At 43.7% G+C, this 21058-nt stretch overlaps 1 protein-coding gene across 1 annotated transcript; it reads right to left on the reverse strand.

The window, feature by feature from the left end:
* Positions 1-11773: 11773 nt before the first annotated feature.
* tsen34 (TSEN34 tRNA splicing endonuclease subunit) lies at positions 11774-14606 on the reverse strand. The gene is made up of 4 exons (XM_021587275.2): positions 14051-14606; positions 13652-13790; positions 13277-13561; positions 11774-13079 (listed from the first exon to the last, which is right to left on the reverse strand). Exons 1-4 carry the CDS (start codon positions 14345-14347, stop codon positions 12877-12879), a joined length of 924 nt encoding a protein of 307 aa, XP_021442950.1. The 5' UTR covers positions 14348-14606; the 3' UTR covers positions 11774-12876.
* Positions 14607-21058: the final 6452 nt, after the last annotated feature.

Raw genomic sequence — 21058 nt, forward strand, 5'->3', positions numbered from 1 at the left:
CCCGGTTGATATATTATCGAATAGATATTTGAAAAACACCCTGAGGATTGATTATAAAAAACATTTGCCATGTTTCTGTCGATATTATGGATATAATTTTGAATTTTTGTCTGCGTTGTCGTGACCGCTATTTCCTAGGCATAACGCATCAAACTAACGGAGGTATTTTGATAGAAATAATATATTTATGGAACAAAAGGAACATTTGCTGTCTAACTGGGAGTCTTGTGAGTGAAAACATCCAAAGATCATCAAAGGTAAACGATGGGTGGTTCCAAGAGGTTAACAGAATGTGACTATCATTGTTGTATGTGGAGTATGAGTCCTGCAGTAGGTATCTCAGATAGGGGGGAGTGAGTCCCAAGAGGGTTTTATAAATAAGCATCAACCAGTGGGCGTACAGAGATGACCAGTTTACAGAGGAGTATAGAGTGCAGTGATGTGTCTTACAAGGACCATTGGTGGTAAATCTGATGGCCGAATGGTAAAGAACATCTAGCCGCTCGAGAGCAGCCTTACCTGCTGATCTATTACGTCTCCATAATCTAGCATGGGTAGGATGGTCATCGGAATCAGGGTTAGCTTGGTAGCCGGGGTGAAAAAGGAGCGATTACGATAGAGGAAACCAAGTCTAGCTTTAACCTTAGCCTGCAGCTTGGATATGTGCTGAGCGAAGAACAGTGTACCGTCAAGCCATACTCCCAAGTACTTGTACGTGGTGACTACCTCAGATGTTATTACTACCCTCAGAGGTAGTAATAACACCTGTGGGAAGAGGGGCATTCTTCTTACCGAACCACTCAACCTTTGTTTTGGAGGTGTTCAGAACGAGGTTAAGGGTAGAGAAAGCTTGTTGTAGACGTTTAACACAAAATCCGGGGAGGGACCAGCTGAGTATTGTGATGTGGTGAGGTTGGACCCAGGTGCAGAGAAGAGAACAGACAAGGAATCAGTGGTTAAGTATAAATATAATACTTTACTGAAAAACCGTAGTCGCAGGATCACAGTAACACTTGAAAACAACAAACACTAAGTCTCGAAAACTCACTCAGGAAACGAATGCACACAGTTAACAATTCAAGCATCTGCAAAGGACAACAGAAAACACACCTATTTTAACAGGGAAATCATAAGTAAATAGGACACACCTGAGTGTAGTTAGTGTTTCTAGGACAGTCTCTGCCGCCCTCTGGTGACAGGTGGAACCAGGAGCGATTCAAGCTGCGGAGCTAGGGCGACCACCACGTAGTTGGTTGAAGTCCCGAACAAGTCCCGGATTCAGGATGTCCTAGCCCTCCCAGTCCACCAGGTATTTCTGGGTGCCTCACACCCAATGAACCTCCAACAGACGCCGGACAGTGTAGGCCAGACGACCATCAACAAGTCAAGGGGGTGGAGGGGCAGGTGTGGGGGAGAGAAGGGACTGGTCCTTACCAGCTTGAGATGGGAGACATGGAATGATGAACAGACTCTCATAGACCTGGGAAGCTGGAGACGATAGGTTGATGGGAACACGAACTGACACTTGAACGGCAACAGTCCAGTGGAAGAGTTCGACAGAGTGTTGTGAGCATACTCTGCCCAGACGAGGAACTTTCTCCAGTTGCTGCCTGGGTGGAGACGAAACAGCAGAGGAACTTCTCCAACTCCTGGTTAGCCCGCTCTGTTTGCTCAATCAACTAGGAGTGGAACCCAGAGGAGAGACTCACCGACGCCCCCAACTGGGAGCAGAAGGCTTTCCAATACAGTGCGACGAACTGGGGCCCACGACCCAAGGCAATGTCCTGGGGAAGCCTGTGTAGTCGAAAGACTAAGGCGATGAAATGAGATGCCTTGGAAAACCGATCGACGACCACCAGGATAGTGGTTAGCCCTTGGGATAGGGGTAACCCTGTGATAGTCTATGGGCAGGTGGGACAGAGGTTGGAGCAACCCAGCTGGTCACTGTCGTGAGGACTTGCTTTGGGCACAGATGGAGCAGAAGGAATGAAGGATCTCACATCCTCAATCATGTTGGGTCACCAGAATTTCCACATCAGGAACTCCAGTGTCCAAGTAAGCCTTGGATGCCCAGTTAATTTAGTGGAGTGTCCCTATTGTAGTACTCAGGAACGGGCTGATTGCGGGACATAAAGTCTGTTAGTGGGTCCGCCATCGGGGTCAGGTTCTCGGGTCTGGGCTGGTTGGACCGTGGTCTCAATACTCCCCAATCACGGGACCCACAATGCGGGAGCTTGGAATGATGGGATCGGAGTCCCTCTCCTCGTTAGAGACATCGTGTTGGCGAGACACGGAGTCTGCTTTCTGATTCTTGGATCCCGGGCGATAGGCTAGTGTGAAGTTGAACCTGTTAAAGAACAGAGCCCACCTAGCCTGGCGATCGTTCAATCTCTTGGCATCTTGAATGGAGACCAAGTTCTTATGGTCCGTCCAGATCATGAAAGGATGAAGTTCCCCCTCCAACCAGTGTCTCCACCCCTCAAGGACCCACTTAACTGCCAAAAGCTCCTGTTTACCTACATCATAGTTGTGTTCCGCTGGTGAGAACTGCTTGGATAGAAAGGCACATGGGTGCAGTGAAAGGACCGCCCCTGCTCCGGTGTCCAAGGCGACCACCTCTACCATGAAGGCATGGGTAGGATCAGGATGAATGAGGATGGGTCCGGAGGTGAAACGTCCCTTGAGCTCCCTGAATTCCCTGTCTGGACCCTTGGGGGTCCAGCAAAAATGGTTATGGGACTTGCAGGTTAGGGCTATGAGAGGCGCTGCCATCGCACTAAAGTTGCATTTAAAAGGAAAAAAGTTGCATGTAAAAATTGGCAAACCCTAGGCTCTGCTGGACGGGGCCAGTCGGTGACTGCTCCCACCTTTATGGGGTCCATTTGGATGCCAGCGATAATGTGGCCAAGAAAAGAGACTTGAGACACATGGAACTCACACTACTCTATCTTGATGTATAATTGACTCTGCAGGAGGAATCTCAGGACTTGGTGGACGTGCAGGATGTGTTCCGGGAAGGGTCTTAGAGTAGATCAGGATTTCGTCGAGGTAAACAAAGACGAACAGATGTAATTATTCATGACTGCTGCTTCAGGGGTTGAGAGAGAGTACAAACGGCCCAGGGAAAGGGTGGAGCCGGGTAGGAGTTCTATGGCACAGTTGTATCGACGATGAGGAGGGAGGATGGGGAATTGCTTCTTACTGAAGGCCTCATGGAGGTATCAAAGCCAGGTATCGAAGCCAGATAAATGGCTATGGCTGCGTTTACACAGGCAGCCCAAATCTGATCTTTCACTAATTGTTATCTGTTTGGAGTCCTATCTTGTGTCATGCCTATAATTTTGTGAGATTGAAATGCATCCACAGTCATAATCATAACCCTCGTCAATTATAATACCTGGCTAGCTAGTAAAATAATTTATAGTTGCTGATGTTACACATTTGCTAACAAGTTACAAATGCCCTGTCTGATGATACCCCCGGACAGGGCCAAACAGGAAGGATATAACTCCACCCACTTTGCCAAAGATCAGCCCCCACACCACTAGAGGGATATCTTCAACCACCAACTTACCATCCTGATACAAGGCCGAGTATAGCCCACAAAGATCTCCGCCACGGCACAACCCAAGGGGGGGGCGCCTACCCAGACAGGAAGATCACATCAGTGACTCAACCCACTCAAGTGACGCACCCCTCCTAGGGACGGCATGAAAGAGCACCAGTAAGCCAGTGACTCAGCCCCTGTCACAGGGTTGGAGGCAGAGAATCCCAGTGGAAAGAGGGGAACCGGCCAGGCAGAGACCGCAAGGGCGGTTCGTTGCTCCAGAGCCTTTCCGTTCACCTTCACACTCCTGGGCCAGACTACACTCAATCATATGACCCACTGAAGAGATGAGTCTTCAGTAAAGACTTAAATGTTGAGACCGGGTTTGAATTTTCTCACATGGGTAGGCAGACCATTCCATAAAAATTGAGCTCTATAGGAGAAAGCCCTGTCTCCAGCTGTTTGCTTAGAAATTCTAGGGACAATTAGGAGGACTGCGTCTTGTGACCGTAGCATACGTGTAGGTATGTACGGCAGGACCAAATCAGAGAGATAGGTAGGAGCAAGCCCATGTAATGCTTTGTAGGTTAGCAGTAAAACCTTGAAATCAGCCCTTGCCTTGACAGGAAGCCAGTGTATGGAGGCTAGCACTGGAGTAATATGATCACATTTTTTGGTTCTAGTCAGGATTCTAGCAGCCGTATTTAGCACTAATTGAAGTTTATTTAGTGCTTTATCCAGGTAGCCGGAAAGTAGAGCATTGCAGTAGTCTAACCTAGAAGTAACAAAAGCGCGGAAGGGCTACAAGGCCCTTCTGCGCCCTCCAGTCGGCAAAACAGATTACTACATTTTTCTCATCCCTTCCTATAGGCAGAAACTCAAACAGGAAGTACCCGTGCAAAGGTCTATTCAACACTGGTCTGACCAGTGGAATCCATGCTTCAAGATTGTTTTGATCACGTGGACTGGGACATGTTCCTGAGAATAACATTGACATATACATTGACACGGTGACTGAATTCATCAGGAAGTGTATAGTGGATGTTATTCCCACTGTGACTCTTAAAACCTACCCAAATCAGAAACCCTGGATAGATGGCAGCATTCGCGCAAAACTGAAAGCGCGAACCACCGCATTTAACCATGGCGAGGTGACTGGGAATATGGCCGAATACAAACAGTGTAGTTATTCCCTCCGTAACGCAATCAAACAGGCAAAACGTCAGTACAGAGACAAAGTGGAGACGCTATTCAACGGCTCAGACATGAGATGTCTGTAGACCCCACCCTCCCCCACATACAATCAGACATGAGCCAGACAATCACGGACTACAAGGATGTATCATCACCTGGCATGGAAACTTCCCTGCCCGCAGGGGTCTCCAGAGAGTGGTGCGGTCTGCCCAACACATCACCAGGGGCACACTGCCTTTCCTCCAGGACACCTACAGCACCCGATGTCACAGGAAGGCCAAAAATACCATCAAGGACATCAAGCACCCGAGCCACGGCCTGTTCACCCCGCTACCATCCAGAAGGCGAGGTCAGTACAGGTGCATTAAAGATGGGACCGAGACAGAAAAACAAGGCCATCAGACTGTTAAATAGCCATCACTAGCTGGCTACCACCCGGTTACTCATCCCTGCACCTTAGAGGCTGCTGCCCATAGACATGTTACATACTGCTTTACTAATTTCATATGTATATACTGTATTCTATTCTACTGTATTTTAGTCAGTGCCACTATGACATTGCTCATCCTAATATTTACAGTTGAAGTCAGAAGTTTACAGACACTTAGGTTGAAGTCATTAAAACCAGTCTTTCAAACACTCCACAAACTATAGTTTGGCAAGTCGGTTAGGACATCTACTTTGTGCATGACACAAGTCATTTTTACAGTAATTGTTTACAGACAGATTATTTCACTTATAATTCCCTGTGTCACAATTCCAGTTGGTCAGAAATTAACATACACTAAGTTGACTGTGCCTTTAAACAGCTTGGTAAATTCCATAAAATGAGGTCACGGCTTTAGAAGCTGCTGATTACTTTGGAAGTATGCTTGGGTTCATTGTCCATTTGGAAGACCCATTTGCAACCAAGTTTTAACTGATGTCTTGAGATGTTGCTTCAATATATGCACATAATTCTCGTCCTTCATGATGCCATCTATTTTGTGAAGTGCACCAGTCCCTCCTGCAGCAAAGCACCCCCACAACATGATGCTGCCACCCTAGTACTTTATGGTTGGGATGGTGTTCTTCGCCTTGCAAGTCTCCCCCATTTTCCTCCAAACATAAAGATGGTCATTGTGGCCGAACAGTTCTATTTTTCTTTCATCAGACCAGAGGGAATTTCTCCAAAAAGTATGATCTTTGTCCCCATGTGCAGTTGCAAACCGTAGTCTTTGCACACTCTTAGAATTCTCTCAACCAGCTTCATGAGGTAGTTACCTGGAATGCATTTCAATTAACAGGTGTGCCTTCTTAAAAGTTAATTTGTGGAATTTCTTTCCTTCTTAATGCGTTTGAGCCAATCAGTTGTGTTGTGACAAGGTAGGGGTGGTATACAGACGAAAGTCCTATTTAGTAAAAGACCAAGTCCCATATTATGTCAAGAACAGTTCAAACAAGCAAAGAGAAATGACAGTCCATCATTACTTTAAGACATGAAGGCAAGTCAATACGGAACATTTCAAGAACTTTGAATGTTTCTAAAAGGGCAGTTGCAAAACCATCAAGCGCTATGATGAAACTGGCTCTCATGAGGACTGCCACAGGAATGGAAGACCCAGAGTTGCCTCTGCTGCAGAGGATACGTTCTTTAAAGTTACCAGCCTCAGAAATTGCAACCCAAAAACATGCTTCACAGAGTTCAAGTAACAGACACATCTCAACATCAACTGTTCAGTGGAGGCTGTGTGAATCAGGCATCCGTGGTCGAATTGCTGCAAAGAAACCACTACTAAAGGACACCAATATGAAGAAGAGACTTGCTTGGGCCAAGAAACACGAGCAATGGACATTAGACCGGTGGACATTTGTCCTTTCGTCTGTAGTCCATATTTGAGATTTTTGGTTCCAACCGCTGTGTCTTTGTGAGACGCGGTGTGGGTGAACGGATGATCTCTACATGTATATTTCCCACTGTAAAGCATGGAGGAGGAGATGGTATGGTGTGGGGGTGCTTTGCTGGTGACACTGTCTGTGATTTATTTAGAATTCAAGGCACACTTAACCAGCATGGCTACCACAGAATTCTGTAGCCATCCCATCTGGTTTGGGCTTTGTGGGACTATCATTTGTTGTTCAACAGGAAAATGACCCAACACACCTCCAGGCAGTGTAAGGGCTATTTTACAAAGAAGGAGTGATGGAGTGCTGCATCAGATGACCTGGCCTCCACAATCCCCCGACCTCAACCAAATTGAGATGGTTTGGGATGAGTCGGACCGCAGAGTGAAGAAAAAGCAGTCAACAAGTGCTCAGCATATGTGGGAACTCTTTCAAGACTGTTGGAAAAGCATTCCAGTTGAAGCTTGCTGAGAGAATGCCAAGAGTGTGCAAAGCTGTCATCAAGACAAAGGGTGGCTATCTGAAGAACCTCAAATATAAAATACATTTTGGTTAGTACATGATTCCATATGTGTTATTTCATAGTTTTTCTGTCTTTACTATTATTCTACAATGTAGAAAATTGTATAAATAAAGAAAAACCCTTGAATGAGTAGGTGTTCTAAAACTTTTGATCGGTAGTGTAGGACTCTTTTTTACTGTGAATATAGACCTGTTTCCTCCAGCATCTTCACAAGGTTCTTTGCTTTTGTTCTGGGATTGATTTGCACTTTTTGCAACAAAGTACGTTAATCTCTAGGAGACAGAACGCGTCTCCTACCTGAGCGGTATGATGGCTGCGTGGTCCCATGGTGTTTATACTTGCGTACTATTATTTGCACAGATGAACGTGGTACCTTCAGATGTTTGGAAAATGCTCCCAAGGATGAACCAGACTTGTGGAGGTCTACAATTTATTTTCTGAGGTCTTAGCTGATTTCCCCATTATGTCAAGAAAAGAGGCACTGAGTTTGAAGGTAGGCCTTGAAATACATCCACAGGTACAGCTCCAATTGACTCAAATGATGTCAATTAGCCTATCAGAAGCTTCTAAAGCCATGACATCATTTTCTGGAATTCTCCAAGCTGTTTAAAGGCACAGTCAACGTAGTGTATGTAAACTTCTGACCCACTGGAATTGTGATACAGTGAAATAATCTGTAAGTAAACAATTGTTGGGAAAATGACTTGTGTCATCCACAAAGTAGATGTTCTAACCGACTTGCCAAAACTATAGTTTGTTATCAAGAAATTTGTGAAGTGGTTGAAAAATTTGTTTTAATGACTCCAATCTTAGTGTATGTAAACTTCCGACTTCAACTGTATATAGTGGAACTACAGTGCCACCAGAAAGTATTTACACCCCTTGACTTTTTCAACATTTTATTGCGTAACTGCCTGTATTTAACATAGATTAAATTGAGATTTTGTTTCACTGGACAAACACACAACACCCCATAATGTCACAGTGGAATTATGTTTTTAGAAATGTTTACAAATGAATTAGAAATTAAAAGCTAAAATGTCTTGAGTCAACAAGTATTCAATCCCTTTGTCATGGAAAGCCTAAATAAAGTCACACACATTCATGTGTGCAATAATAGTATTTAACATGATTTTTGAATGACTACCCCATCTCTGTACCCCACCCATACAATTATCTATAAGGTCCCTCAGTCGAGCAGTGAATTTCAAGCACAGATTCAACCACAAAGACCAGGGAGGTTATCCAATGCCTCACAAAGAATATCCCTTTGAGCATGGTGAAATTATTAATTACACTTTGAATGGTGTATGAATAGTGTATCAATACACCCAGTCACGACAAGGATACAGGCATCCTTCCTAACTCAGTTGCCAGAGAGGAAGGAAACCACTCAGGGATTTCACCAGGAGACCAACAATTAGAGCAGTGGTCACCAACCCAAGGCATTCCTAGTCGATTACCAAACATTTCTATTGAAAATCCAACGGTTTTCTTATTTTTTGTGTTGTGCTGTTGGTAGGTGCACTTTCTTTATTATTGAATATTAAAACATACAATCTACTTGCAGTGAAGCTTCTCAACATTTACATTACATTCAGTCATCTAACAAACACCCATCCAGAGCAACCCACAGAAGCAACCAGGGTCAACGCCCTGCTCAAGGGCACGTCGACAGATCTCCCACAAGGTCAAAAACGGGAACCCGAACTAGTGAACTATCAGCCACCGGCCCAAGCTCCCAACTGCCAGGCCACCAGCCCTCCAAGTTCCCCCCACAGTTCCACGGGAGCTGCCCCTCAACCATCCAAGACTCCCCCAACAGTCCACCCCCCCCCCCCCCACACAAAAAAACATAATAAAAATAATTCCATTCCCCACCCCCAAGACCTACGCAGCCCCATCTCCAAATTCACCAACAACCAACAAAATGAACAAAAGAGAAAAGACAAAGACAAAGGAAAACAGAAAACAACAATGCAAACAACAAAAGACATCAAGAACAACAAAAATCATGGTAGGTGCACTTGATTCAGAAGCCCTGTGCACCGTGTAGGCATTTTTGGACTATTTCATTATTCTGAAAAGACAAATGAACGCTACCCAACAGACCAGAAGATCTGTGGCTAAATCAAATGTATCTACTGCTGGTCAATCAGATAGCTCAAATCACTGTGCTTACAGATTTTACGACCCCAGCCACAGCAAAGTTTGATACTAACCTACGTGAGATTTTATCACTTTTAAAACCATGACCAGAGACAGACTGTCAAAGAATACAGCAAAGAGCTGCTGTTTTTATGAGTGAGTTCATGTTTAAGTTTTTATTCAGCACTGTCAAAAGTTTTTATTATTTTACAAAACACGCTTCTCACTACTTCCTCCCATGCTGCAGCTGCAGTGAATGAGTAGGCAAGTGTATCGATAGCCCTGCATTTTTACTATTATTAGCAGCTCGTCATGTCTACTTTAATATCAAGGAATATATCACTTTCTCTGGTCATAGGAAAGACATGAATTTGTGCATGAGGCCGATGCAGATGCGTTGCGACTTGAGTTTCACCATCAGGTGGAAGAAGGTGTCCTCTCTCTGTTCAGTCTTACCGGGAGAGGAAGGAGAGAGCAGGGACAATGAGAGGCAGACACTCTGCTGCGCTCTCCCTCCCTCCTCTGAGACTGTTGGTGCGTTCAAGACAACTGGGAACTCTGAAAAATACGAGGTCAAATCATGACGTCAGTGATCTTCAGGTCGGAAAGTCAGAGCTCTAGAAAGAGGCCCGAGTTCCGGGGTTGCATGACCCTTGAAAACGATTTTTCCCCATTTGAGCTCTGACCTGAAGATTACTGACATTATGATTTTACCTCTTTTAAACACCCGCCCACTTAGCCCGGAAGCCAGCTGCACCAACGTGTCAGAGGAAACACTGCTTTATGATAACGCTGCCAAGAGGGAACATATATAAACTGAACAGTACTGGACCCAAAATCGGATCTTGTGAAACGCCACGTGATATGTATTTCCTCTGAGTTATGTTCACAAAGAGTGACAAAAAACTCTTGTCTGGTTAAATAGGCCCTAAACCAATTTAGAACTGGACTGGAGAGGCCATCCCACCTCTCCAGTCTGTCCAGAAGGACATCATGGTCAACATTGTCGAATGCAGCACTTAAATCCAAGAGTACACGGACAGAGAGCTCATCATTTACCACTTTAACTGAGGCTGTCTCTGTGCTGTGGTGGGCCCAAAAAACAGATTGTAATTTTTCCAAAATACATATGGCACAAAAAAAAATATTTAGCTGTTTGAAAACCAATTTTTCCAGAAATCTGCTTAAGAATGTAAGGTTGGAGATTGGCCAAAAAAAGCTAAGAGCTAAATAATCTGTATTGAACAAAAATATAAACACAACATGTAAAGAGCTGAAATAAAAGATCCCAGAAATGTTCCATACGCACAAAAGGTTCTCTCAAATTTTGGCTCTTAGCGAGCATTTCGCCAGTTTTGCCGAAGCGTGCAGTTGGCATTCTGACTGCAGGGATGTCCGCCAGAGCTGTTGCCAGATAGTTTAATGTTAATTTCTCTACCATAAGCCACCTCCAACGCTGTTTTGAAGAATTTTGAATTAAATCCAACCCGGCCTCAAAACCCCAGACCATGTGTAACCACGCCAACACAGGACCTCCACATCTGGCTTCTTCACCTGCGGGATCGTCTGAGACCAGCCACCCAGACAGCTGATGAAACTGAGGAGTATTTGTGTCTGTAATAAAGCCCTTTTGTGGGGGAAAACTTATTCTGATTGGCTGGGCCTATCTCCTAAGTGGGTGGACCTATGCCCTCCCAGACCCACCCGTGGCTTTGCCCCTGCCCAGTCATGTGAAATACATAGAATATGGCCTAATGAATTGATTTCAATTGACTGATGTCCTTGTATGAATTGTAACTCAGTAAAATTGTTGAAATTACTTTTCTTCAGAAAAGGTTGGCGTTAATAATGGCTGATAGCAGAAAACTGAGGATGGATAAACAACGTTGTAGTTACTCCATAATACTAACAAATTATGTAAATTATCATATGTTTGGGGCAAATCCAACATATCATTGAGTACCACATATTTTCAAGCATGGTGGTAGCTGCATCATGTTATGGGTATGCTTGTCATCGACAAGGACTAGGGAGTTTTTTAGGATAAAATAAAATGGAATAGAGCTAAAGCACAGGCTAAATCCTAGAGGAAAACCTTATTCAGACTACCTTCCATCAGACACTAGGAGACAAATTCACCTTTCAGCAGGACAATTACCTAAAACAAGGCCAAAAACACTGGAGTTGTTTACCAAGGCGACATGGAATGTTCCTGAGTGGCCTAGTTACAGTTTTGACTTAAATCAGCTTGAAAATGTATGGCAAGACTTGAAAGTGGCTGTCTAACAATGATCAACAACCAACTTCACAGAGCTCAAAGAATTTTGTACAATCCAGCTGTGCAAAGACTTACCCAGAAATACTCACAGCTGTAATCGCTGCCAAAGGTTATTCTAACATGTATTGACTGACAGGTGTGAATACTTGTGTAAATTAGATATTTCTATATTTCATTTTCAATAAATGTCCAAAACATATTTTCACTTTGTCATTATGGGGTGTTTATAGATGGGTGAGAAAAATCTATTTAATCAATTTTGAATACAAACGTGGAGAGCATTTCTGGTTGAATTGGGACAACCGGTCCCCATTCTCTGATCACATTACGTCCTATTGTTCTAATGTGGATGTTTGGTCATATCTATTTGGTGTTATGTACAGTAAATATACATGCTTTGTCACACCGTTCACCATTCTCCAAGAAGCAGACAGTTTTATGTGGGGCAGTCCAAGGTCATGTTCATTAAGCACCAAAAAGTAAACCGAACTGAAACTGGGAGGGACTACCTGGAGTGTTCATGAAGAAACACTCATTTTTGTTTTCCACCGCAAAATGTTTTCAATTGCATTTCCTAATGCAAGTGCTTTCCTTTTCTTCTGTGGTGGTAACTCTCTGATGTCAGGTCTTTCTGAACACACATCGGCACTCAATGTTTACACAAAAGTGAAGTGTCTTCAATTATATTTTCAACAATTGTCACAATACACACACACACTTCAAAGTAAATATTTTTCCAAGGAAACGCCCACCCCACTCAAGCCAAGCCATGACCGTTGGCAGTATTATCGACGTTTCATCTTTGATAAAAAACCAAGCTACCTTACCAAAATCATACACTCTTATTCACAAACTCCTACTGTACTGCTGCTAATTGTGGTACAATAATAGTAGCCTCCCCATTGGACTGGAGAGCAACGCACCAGGGGTGCATTCATTAGTAGACACTAGCTAAATGTTTTGCAACGAAAACAAGTTTCTTATTGGACAAATTCAGATAAATTCCACCCCGTTTGCTTCCTAGCGAATACACCCCTGCGGTCTATAACCGTTCCACCTCCTGTTCAGTGGCTGAAATTACAAATTAACCCTAAACTCTACACCCTTGGCACTCCTGTTGTGTTGAATGAATTTGAAAGATATAAGCATTATGACAACTTCCGGCTAGGTGAAAGATATCGCCATATATAGTGTCCCACTGTGGTGCTGCCTACAACATTCCACTACACTGTAGTGATGTGTAGCCTCTGGCTAGATGAGAGATGTTGCCATCGTGCTTCCACATAGTCTCCAACGGTGATCCTACACCATTCCACTCCACTGTAGTGATGTGTACACCACCTCCTCCCCGTCATCTTCCTGGCTTCCCCCTGACGAACACAGGAGGACAGTCTTCTTCACATTGGACCCTAGCCTGGCAATGGCCAGAACGTCACACAGGGGCATCGATTCGTCCATGGAGATGCACACGACAATGAAATAAGCGTGGAAACGGAGGGGGTCACCTGAGAGAAAGGGGATACAGAAGAGAGGAACAGAAAGACTGACATGACCGTAGGTTCTCTTTTGTAGAGAATGATAGGCTACCCAAGTCGGTAAGATCGGACAAAAAAAAGACACTTTGAAACTACTGGAATCATGCACTCAGCTGAGCTCAATCAAATGTAACCATAAATCAATGTGATTGAAGTACGGAGCTCACCTGGGTACACCAGGTAGTCTCCCCCAAACTTCCCGGCCGAGGTGAGGTAAAAGCCCTGGCGTCTCAGGTCCCTGAACACTCGGAACCGGGTCTCGGACCTCTCGTCCCGTGGTATGGGCCAGTCTGCGGCCAGGAAACGGCGCACCTCGGGACAGTGAGAGAGTCCTGCTCGGGCTGTGCACAGTTGTACTGCCATGGCCGTGCGAGGGAATGAGAAGCCGTGGGCCAGAGCTTCGAGACGGTCTCTCACCGCACCGTCCGAATCCTCCTGGCTTCCAGAATTCTCTAAGAGAAAACATAGTGCTGTCAGAGCCAGGGCACTTGATTCACTTGTCTCGCACAAATGCCTGTATGTGAGTGGTGATGTCTCCTCACCGTTATGCTTCTCAGTTATAACTCTCATTAATGTTGTTTTCCTGTCCTCCAAGGCCAAAGCCCCCTGTTCCTGAAAGCTGTTCTCCAGTCCTGCATGATACTGCTCCACTTGCTCTGGATTCACCTCGGGATCCTCATTCTGTAAGGATCAATTGACCAAACTGAGTGTCTAGGGCTTGAACCCACAACCCAGTTATATGGCAAGACAGTACCCCCTGTGCCATACATTTATTTTATACTATGCTCACTAAGTGGCTAAATCGGTCTTTTACAATCACAACCACCAATTGCTTTATTTATACAGTACAAATCGTAATGCCAAAGTATTTGCAGCCAAATAGTTATTATAGCATCACCACTACACTTGAAAGTACTGAACAAGTGATACAAAGTATTTACTGTAGAGTCAGGAATAACTGCAGCTCTCCCCATGTCCGCCATCAGTCGCCCCTCCTCCGGCAGCAGCTCGAGGGGTCTTCCCAGCCGGGTGTTCTGCCTAGGTTGTCGGGCCAGAGACCCCACCAGGGTCCCTATGATTCCCAGTTCACGGACCGATTTCAAATCGTCCGCACGCCACATTAGAGGCGTGGGCCCACAGAAGTTTATTCCGATGACCTGGCGGCTGTTCGCCATGCTTTCTTTACTCGCGTCCACTCTGGACACAGTTTTCGTTATCTTTTGCTCCGGCGAATCCATCTGACTGTAGCATACCCAAACGTATGATCCTTTTGAGGTCGATTTTGAATTAAATGTTCACGCACTTAATGTGGTGTCCACATGAGTTATCATGATGCGTATTGGCTGAAAAGCACAATAATTGAATGATTCCTTGGGTTTAAGAAGCTATTTGCAACAGTAATATCGAGAGAAACGACACGAAAATCTCTTAAATATTGAGCGTACCTTACGTGCAGTTCCAGTGCGGGTGAGCTCTGGTACTTCCTTGTGTGGGAACAACTTCTTATTCGATGAGGTTTAACGGCGGTTGGCATACAATATGTTGCATTACCGCCACCTACTAGACTGGAGTACAACTCTCTTAACTTTGCTTGTAAAATAAATAAATACCCTACCATCTAACACTACACTCACATTTTTTTTATTCACCAAATAAATACTCCACTATTTACATCTATTTAGACCTACCTCATGCCAACAACCTGATAGGATAGGACATCACCACTTATCCCACCCTGTAACTCTTCTGATGTACAGACCTACTAGTCACACCACTCCTCTCAGGATCCCTCCACCTTGACCCATCTTCCTCTACTTTCTTCACTCAAAATAACAGACAATGTCTCTTCTGTTTCACCACTCTCGCCACCCTGTCTGCGTCGCACAATAAACAACGAGCATCACAACATCAGGAATCATCCCTTTCAGTTGGTCAACTTTAACATTTACTGCTACCCATGTAAATCACTCCTTTCAATGGCGCCCATTGAGAGCGAAACAATTCTAATTTCTTGCCCACAATTGTTTAACGCCGAGCACCTTCTCCCTCTGATCAGCAGAAACACAAACTATCACAAGACCTCTTCTGGTTACAATACTCAACTCTGTTTTTACCCACCCTGAAACCACAAATGGATCAGTCAAAAGGCAAGGGTCCCACTTTTTCCCAATACCTCACTCCTACTGTCACAGACTCATCTCTATCCTGACCCTCGGTGCAAGCCTCGGGCTCCAAGAACTTCACCACACCTACCCCATCCGATACCTCGCCCTCATTCACTTCCATTTCTCCTCCTGTCTTCTGCTCCCTCTGCTTACACTTTCTACCATTCTTCTGCCATTTTTAACCAACCATCTTCTTCTCTCCCTCTCTTAGACCTCCTCTGCCTCTCTTTTTCCCTCCATTCATCCTCCGTATTCCAAATACACGTCTCCTTATAATACTGCACTTCTCCTGATATACACTGCTCAAAAAAATAAAGGGAACACTTAAACAACACAATGTAACTCCAAGTCAATCACACTTCTGTGAAATCAAACTGTCCACTTAGGAAGCAACACTGATTGACAATACATTTCACATGCTGTTGTGCAAATGGAACAGGTGGAAATTATAGGCAATTAGCAAGACACCCCCAATAAAGGAGTGGTTCTGCAGGGGGTGACCACAGACCACTTCTCAGTTCCTATGCTTCCTGGCTGATGTTTTGGTCACTTTTGAATGCTGGCGGTGCTTTCACTCTAGTGGTAGCATGAGACAGAGTCTACAACCCACGTGGAGGAGGCCGAAAGAGGGCAACAACCCAGCAGCAGGACCGCTACCTCCGCCTTTGTGCAAGGAGGAGCACTACCAGAGCCCTGCAAAATGACCTGCAGCAGGCTACAAATGTGCATGTGTCTGCTCAAACGGTCAGAAACAGACTCCATGAGGGTGGTATGAGGGCCTGGCGTCCACATGTGGGGGTTGTGCTTACAGCCCAACACCGTGCAGGACGTTTGGCATTTGCCAGAGAACACCAAGATCGGCAAATTCGCCACTGGTGCCCTGTGCTCTTCACAGATGAAAGCAGGTTCACACTGAGCACGTGACAGACGTGACAGAGTCTGGAGACGCCGTGGAGAACGTTCTGCTGCCTGCAACATCCTCCAGCATGACCGGTTTGGCGGTGGGTCAGTCATGGGGTGGGGTGGCATTTCTTTGGGGGGCCGCACAGCCCTCCATGTGCTCGCCAGAGGTAGCCTGACTGCCATTAGTTACCGAGATGAGATCCTCAGATCCCTTGTGAGACCATATGCTGGTGTGGTTGGCCCTGGGTTCCTCCTAATGCAAGACAATGCTAGACCTCATGTGGCTGGAGTGTGTCAGCAGTTCCTGCAAGAGGAAGGCATTGATGCTATGGACTGGCATCCTATAATTCTAACAGGTTGTACGTCCTCCACCCACTAGAGGGCAACTATCATCACCAACAGTTCAACTGAGTATACTGACATCAAATTCATCAAATTCAGGAACGTCAACACCTGCTCCTGTGCGCCATCTATCTGGGTCCTTGAATCAATCTGTGAAAAGTGGAAAAATGCATAAAAACTTCTACCATTGTAATTATCAACCAGTTTCCATATATCACTGACTTCTGACCAATCTTTCCTCTTCTCTGCCAAGGTTAGATCAACAATAGGATCTGGGAGTGACCATGGAGGAACATCCCCTATCACCACAGAAGGGCCAACCTCCAACTCCCTCAAACCACTCTCATCAGCAAGCTTTCCAACTGTCCAACCAAAATCACTACCTTGTCTACAAGTATATTCCCAACAGTCATCTAGAACAGTAGCAGTGAGATGACCAACCTCACAGCCTTTCAGCCTAACCTAATAATGACCATATTTTACGTTGTATATCCAAAGGCATCTCACCTGCCTCCATTAGTAATGCATCATACAGATGTTGATTTAAATACACCAATACATATCCTTAAAGCTGTATACTGGATTCTGTCCAGCCTCTGAAGCCTAGTCTTCACCTCTGTTCCATGTCGTCCTGATCAGAGCTCTATAAATATCCATCAACGATTGTCTGTCAGCACCCCATTCATAACCTGAGACCGAGCGCATAAGATTCACCACTTTCTTTACACTTTGTTTCAACATTTATGACATGATCTTTCCATGTATATCCCTCATTGAACCATAGACACAAATATTTGTACTCAGAAATAAGCTGTCCATACGGAAACAACTGTATATTATCAGCAACTTCCTACTTTCGAAAGACTTTGCCACTGACAATTTAAAACCCTAGTCAATCGACCATCTTTCAACATCCACCATAGCTTGTTGAATAGACTTCACGAGAGACATTCCTTCGCCTCTTCCAAATAGCTCCATCATCAGCATATAGGGAAGTCCCAATACCCCTACCTACATTCGAAAACACATTGCTAATCATAATGTTGAACACAATCGGACTGATAGCACTGCCTTGACGAATGCCATTGTCAACTCCATAGGCATCCGATAAAATGGATCCTATTTGAATTCAAAAAGAGTGATTAAATAAGAAGGCCAAAACCCAGTTATATAATCTCCCCTCAATACCAAGTATTTCCATCTTAATCAGAAGGCCTTCTCTCCACAGAGTTGTATGCCTTTTCAATATATAAAAAAAACAGCCATTACATCTTTCATGGCCAGGGTTTTTTCAACTTCATTGCTTACCTTTACTTATGCATCCAAAGTAGATGTACCTTCATAGAATCCACTTCGACATTGACTCAATAAACCTTTATGTTCCAGGAAATATGACGATCTGTTGACTATCATCTTTTCACAAGTTAGAGGTCAGTGCTATTGGTCTATAACTAATCAGCACATGAAGGGTCCAGGCTACCAGGCTTTACAAAAGGTAATATGAAATCTAATTTTGTCACATGCGCCGAATACAACAGTGAAACGCTTACTTACAAGCATTTAGCCAACAATGCAGATTTTAAGAAAAAAGTTCAAATGTAAAGAAATAGAAAAATATCAAATAATTAAAGAACAACAAACAAATAACAGTAGAGGCTATATACAGCATTAGTATTATTAGGAGTCAACCTATCAACAACCATGGTGACAGTAACATTCCATCATTAGTATTATTAGGAGTCAACATATCAACAACCATGGTGACAGTAATATTCCATCATTAGTATTATTAGGAGTCAACCTATCAACAACCATGGTGACAGTAACATTCCATCATTATTAATATTAGGAGTCATCATATCAACAACCATGGTGACAGTAACATTCCATCATTAGGAGTCAACATATCAACAACCACGGTGATAGTAACATTCCATCATTAGTAATATTAGGAGTCAACATATTAACAACCATGGTGACAGTAACATTCCATCATTAAGAGTCAACATATCAACAACCACGGTGATAGTAACATTCCATCATTAGTAATATTAGGAGTCATCATATCAACAACCATGGTGACAGTAATATTCCATCATTACTATTATTAGGGGTCAACATATCAACAACCATGGTGACAGTAACATTCCATCATTAGTATTATTATGAGTCAACCTATCAACAACCATGGTGACAGTAACATTCCATCATTAGAATTATCAGGAGTCAACATATCAACAACCATGGTGACAGTAACATTCCATTATTAGAATTATCAGGAGTCAACATATCAACAACCATGGTGACAGTAACATTCCATCATTAGTATTATTAGGAGTCAACATATCAACAACCATGGTGACAGTAACATTCCATCATTAGTATTATTAGGAGTCAACCTATCAACAACCATGGTGACAGTAACATTCCATCATTAGTATAATTCGGAGTCAACATATCAACAACCATGGTGACAGTAACATTCCATCATTAGTATTATTAGGAGTCAACATATCAACAACCATGGTGACAGTAACATTCCACCATTAGTATTATCAGGAGTCATCATATCAACAACCATGGTGACAGTAACATTCCATCATTAGTATTATTAGGAGTCAACATATCAACAATCATGGTGACAGTAACATTCCATCATTAGTATTATTAGGAGTCAACATATTAACAACCATGGTGACAGTAACATTCCATCATTAGTATTATTAGGACTCAACCTATCAATAACCATGGGGACAGTAACATTCCATCATTAGTATTATTAGGAGTCAACCTATCAACAACCATGGTGACAGTAACTGTTACTCCTAAATACTTTGTTGCTGCTTCCACAATGATCTTTAACTTGGCAGTTGTTCTTTCCACAAACCCAGTCAGGTTGGTAACCTTTCAAATTAAAGCTATGAAGTCAATCTGATTAACTAACAAGGTGTCCTTTGACACAACACATTTGTGAGAGCAAGATTTCTAAACAGGTCTGGTATCTGTGTCTGGACCAATATAAGCAACATTTCCTACCGTCGTTCCACTTATTCCAGTACTGACCCCATTAACTCCATCATTCTGTCTAAAAGTTCCACCAATCTGCCTTGCAGCCTCTGCATAAGAAACATTAGTTATTTTATATATATATATACAGTGCCTTGCGAAAGTATTTGCCCCCCTTGAACTTTGCGACCTTTTGCCACATTTCAGGCATCAAACATAAAGATATAAAACTGTATTTTTTTGTGAAGAATCAACAACAAGTGGGACACAATCATGAAGTGGACCGACATTTATTGGATATTTCAAACTTTTTTAACAAATCAAAAACTGAAAAATTGGGCGTGCAAAATTATTCAGCCCCCTTAAGTTAATACTTTGTAGCGCCACCTTTTGCTGCGATTACAGCTGTAAGTCGCTTGGGGTATGTCTATCAGTTTTGCACATCGAGAGACTGACATTTTTTCCCATTCCTCCTTGCAAAACAGCTCGAGCTCAGTGAGGTTGGATGGAGAGCATTTGTGAACAGCAGTTTTCAGTTCTTTCCACAGATTCTCGATTGGATTCAGGTCTGGACTTTGACTTGGCCATTCTAACACCTGGATATGTTTCTTTTTGAACCATTCCATTGTAGATTTTGCTTTATGTTTTGGATCATTGTCTTGTTGGAAGACAAATCTCCGTCCCCGTCTCAGGTCTTTTGCAGACTCCATCAGGTTTTCTTCCAGAATAGTCCTGTATTTGGCTCCATCCATCTTCCCATCAATTTTAACCATCTTCCCTGTCCCTGCTGAAGAAAAGCAGGCCCAAACCATGATGCTGCCACCACCATGTTTGACAGTGGGGATGGTGTGTTCAGCTGTGTTGCTTTTACGCCAAACATAACGTTTTGCATTGTTGCCAAAAAGTTCAATTTTGGTTTCATCTGACCAGAGCACCTTCTTCCACATGTTTGGTGTGTCTCCCAGGTGGCTTGTGGCAAACTTTAAACGACACTTTTTATGGATATCTTTAAGAAATGGCTTTCTTCTTGCCACTCTTCCATAAAGGCCAGATTTGTGCAATATACGACTGATTGTTGTCCTATGGACAGAGTCTCCCACCTCAGCTGTAGATCTCTGCAGTTCATCCAGAGTGATCATGGGCCTCTTGGCTGCATCTCTGATCAGTCTTCTCCTTGTATGAGCTGAAAGTTTAGAGGGATGGCCAGGTCTTGGTAGATTTGCAGTGGTCTGATACTCCATCCATTTCAATATTATCGCTTGCACAGTGCTCCTTGGGATGTTTAAAGCTTGAGAAATCTTTTTGTATCCAAATCCGGCTTTAAACTTCTTCACAACAGTATCTCAGACCTGCCTGGTGTGTTCCTTGTTCTTCGTGATGCTCTCTGCGCTTTTAACGGACCTCTGAGACTATCACAGTGCAGGTGCATTTATACGGAGACTTGATTACACACAGGTGGATTGTATTTATCATCATTAGTCATTTAGGTCAACATTGGATCATTCAGAGATCCTCACTGAACTTCTGGAGAGA

This window comes from Oncorhynchus mykiss, chromosome 27 (assembly GCF_013265735.2).
Source record: "Oncorhynchus mykiss isolate Arlee chromosome 27, USDA_OmykA_1.1, whole genome shotgun sequence".
Taxonomy (NCBI): domain Eukaryota; kingdom Metazoa; phylum Chordata; class Actinopteri; order Salmoniformes; family Salmonidae; genus Oncorhynchus; species Oncorhynchus mykiss.

Bases quoted from the DNA above. Each gene is read 5' to 3' on its own strand.
- tsen34 (XM_021587275.2), bottom strand. From the start codon at position 14,347: ATGGATTCGCCGGAGCAAAAGATAACGAAAACTGTGTCCAGAGTGGAC. The intron at 13,791-14,050 runs GTAAATACTTTG...TGATCCTTACAG, and splicing joins CAGTTATTCCTGACTCTACA to AATGAGGATCCCGAGGTGAA. The intron at 13,562-13,651 runs GTGAGGAGACAT...GTTTTCTCTTAG, and splicing joins TATAACTGAGAAGCATAACG to AGAATTCTGGAAGCCAGGAG.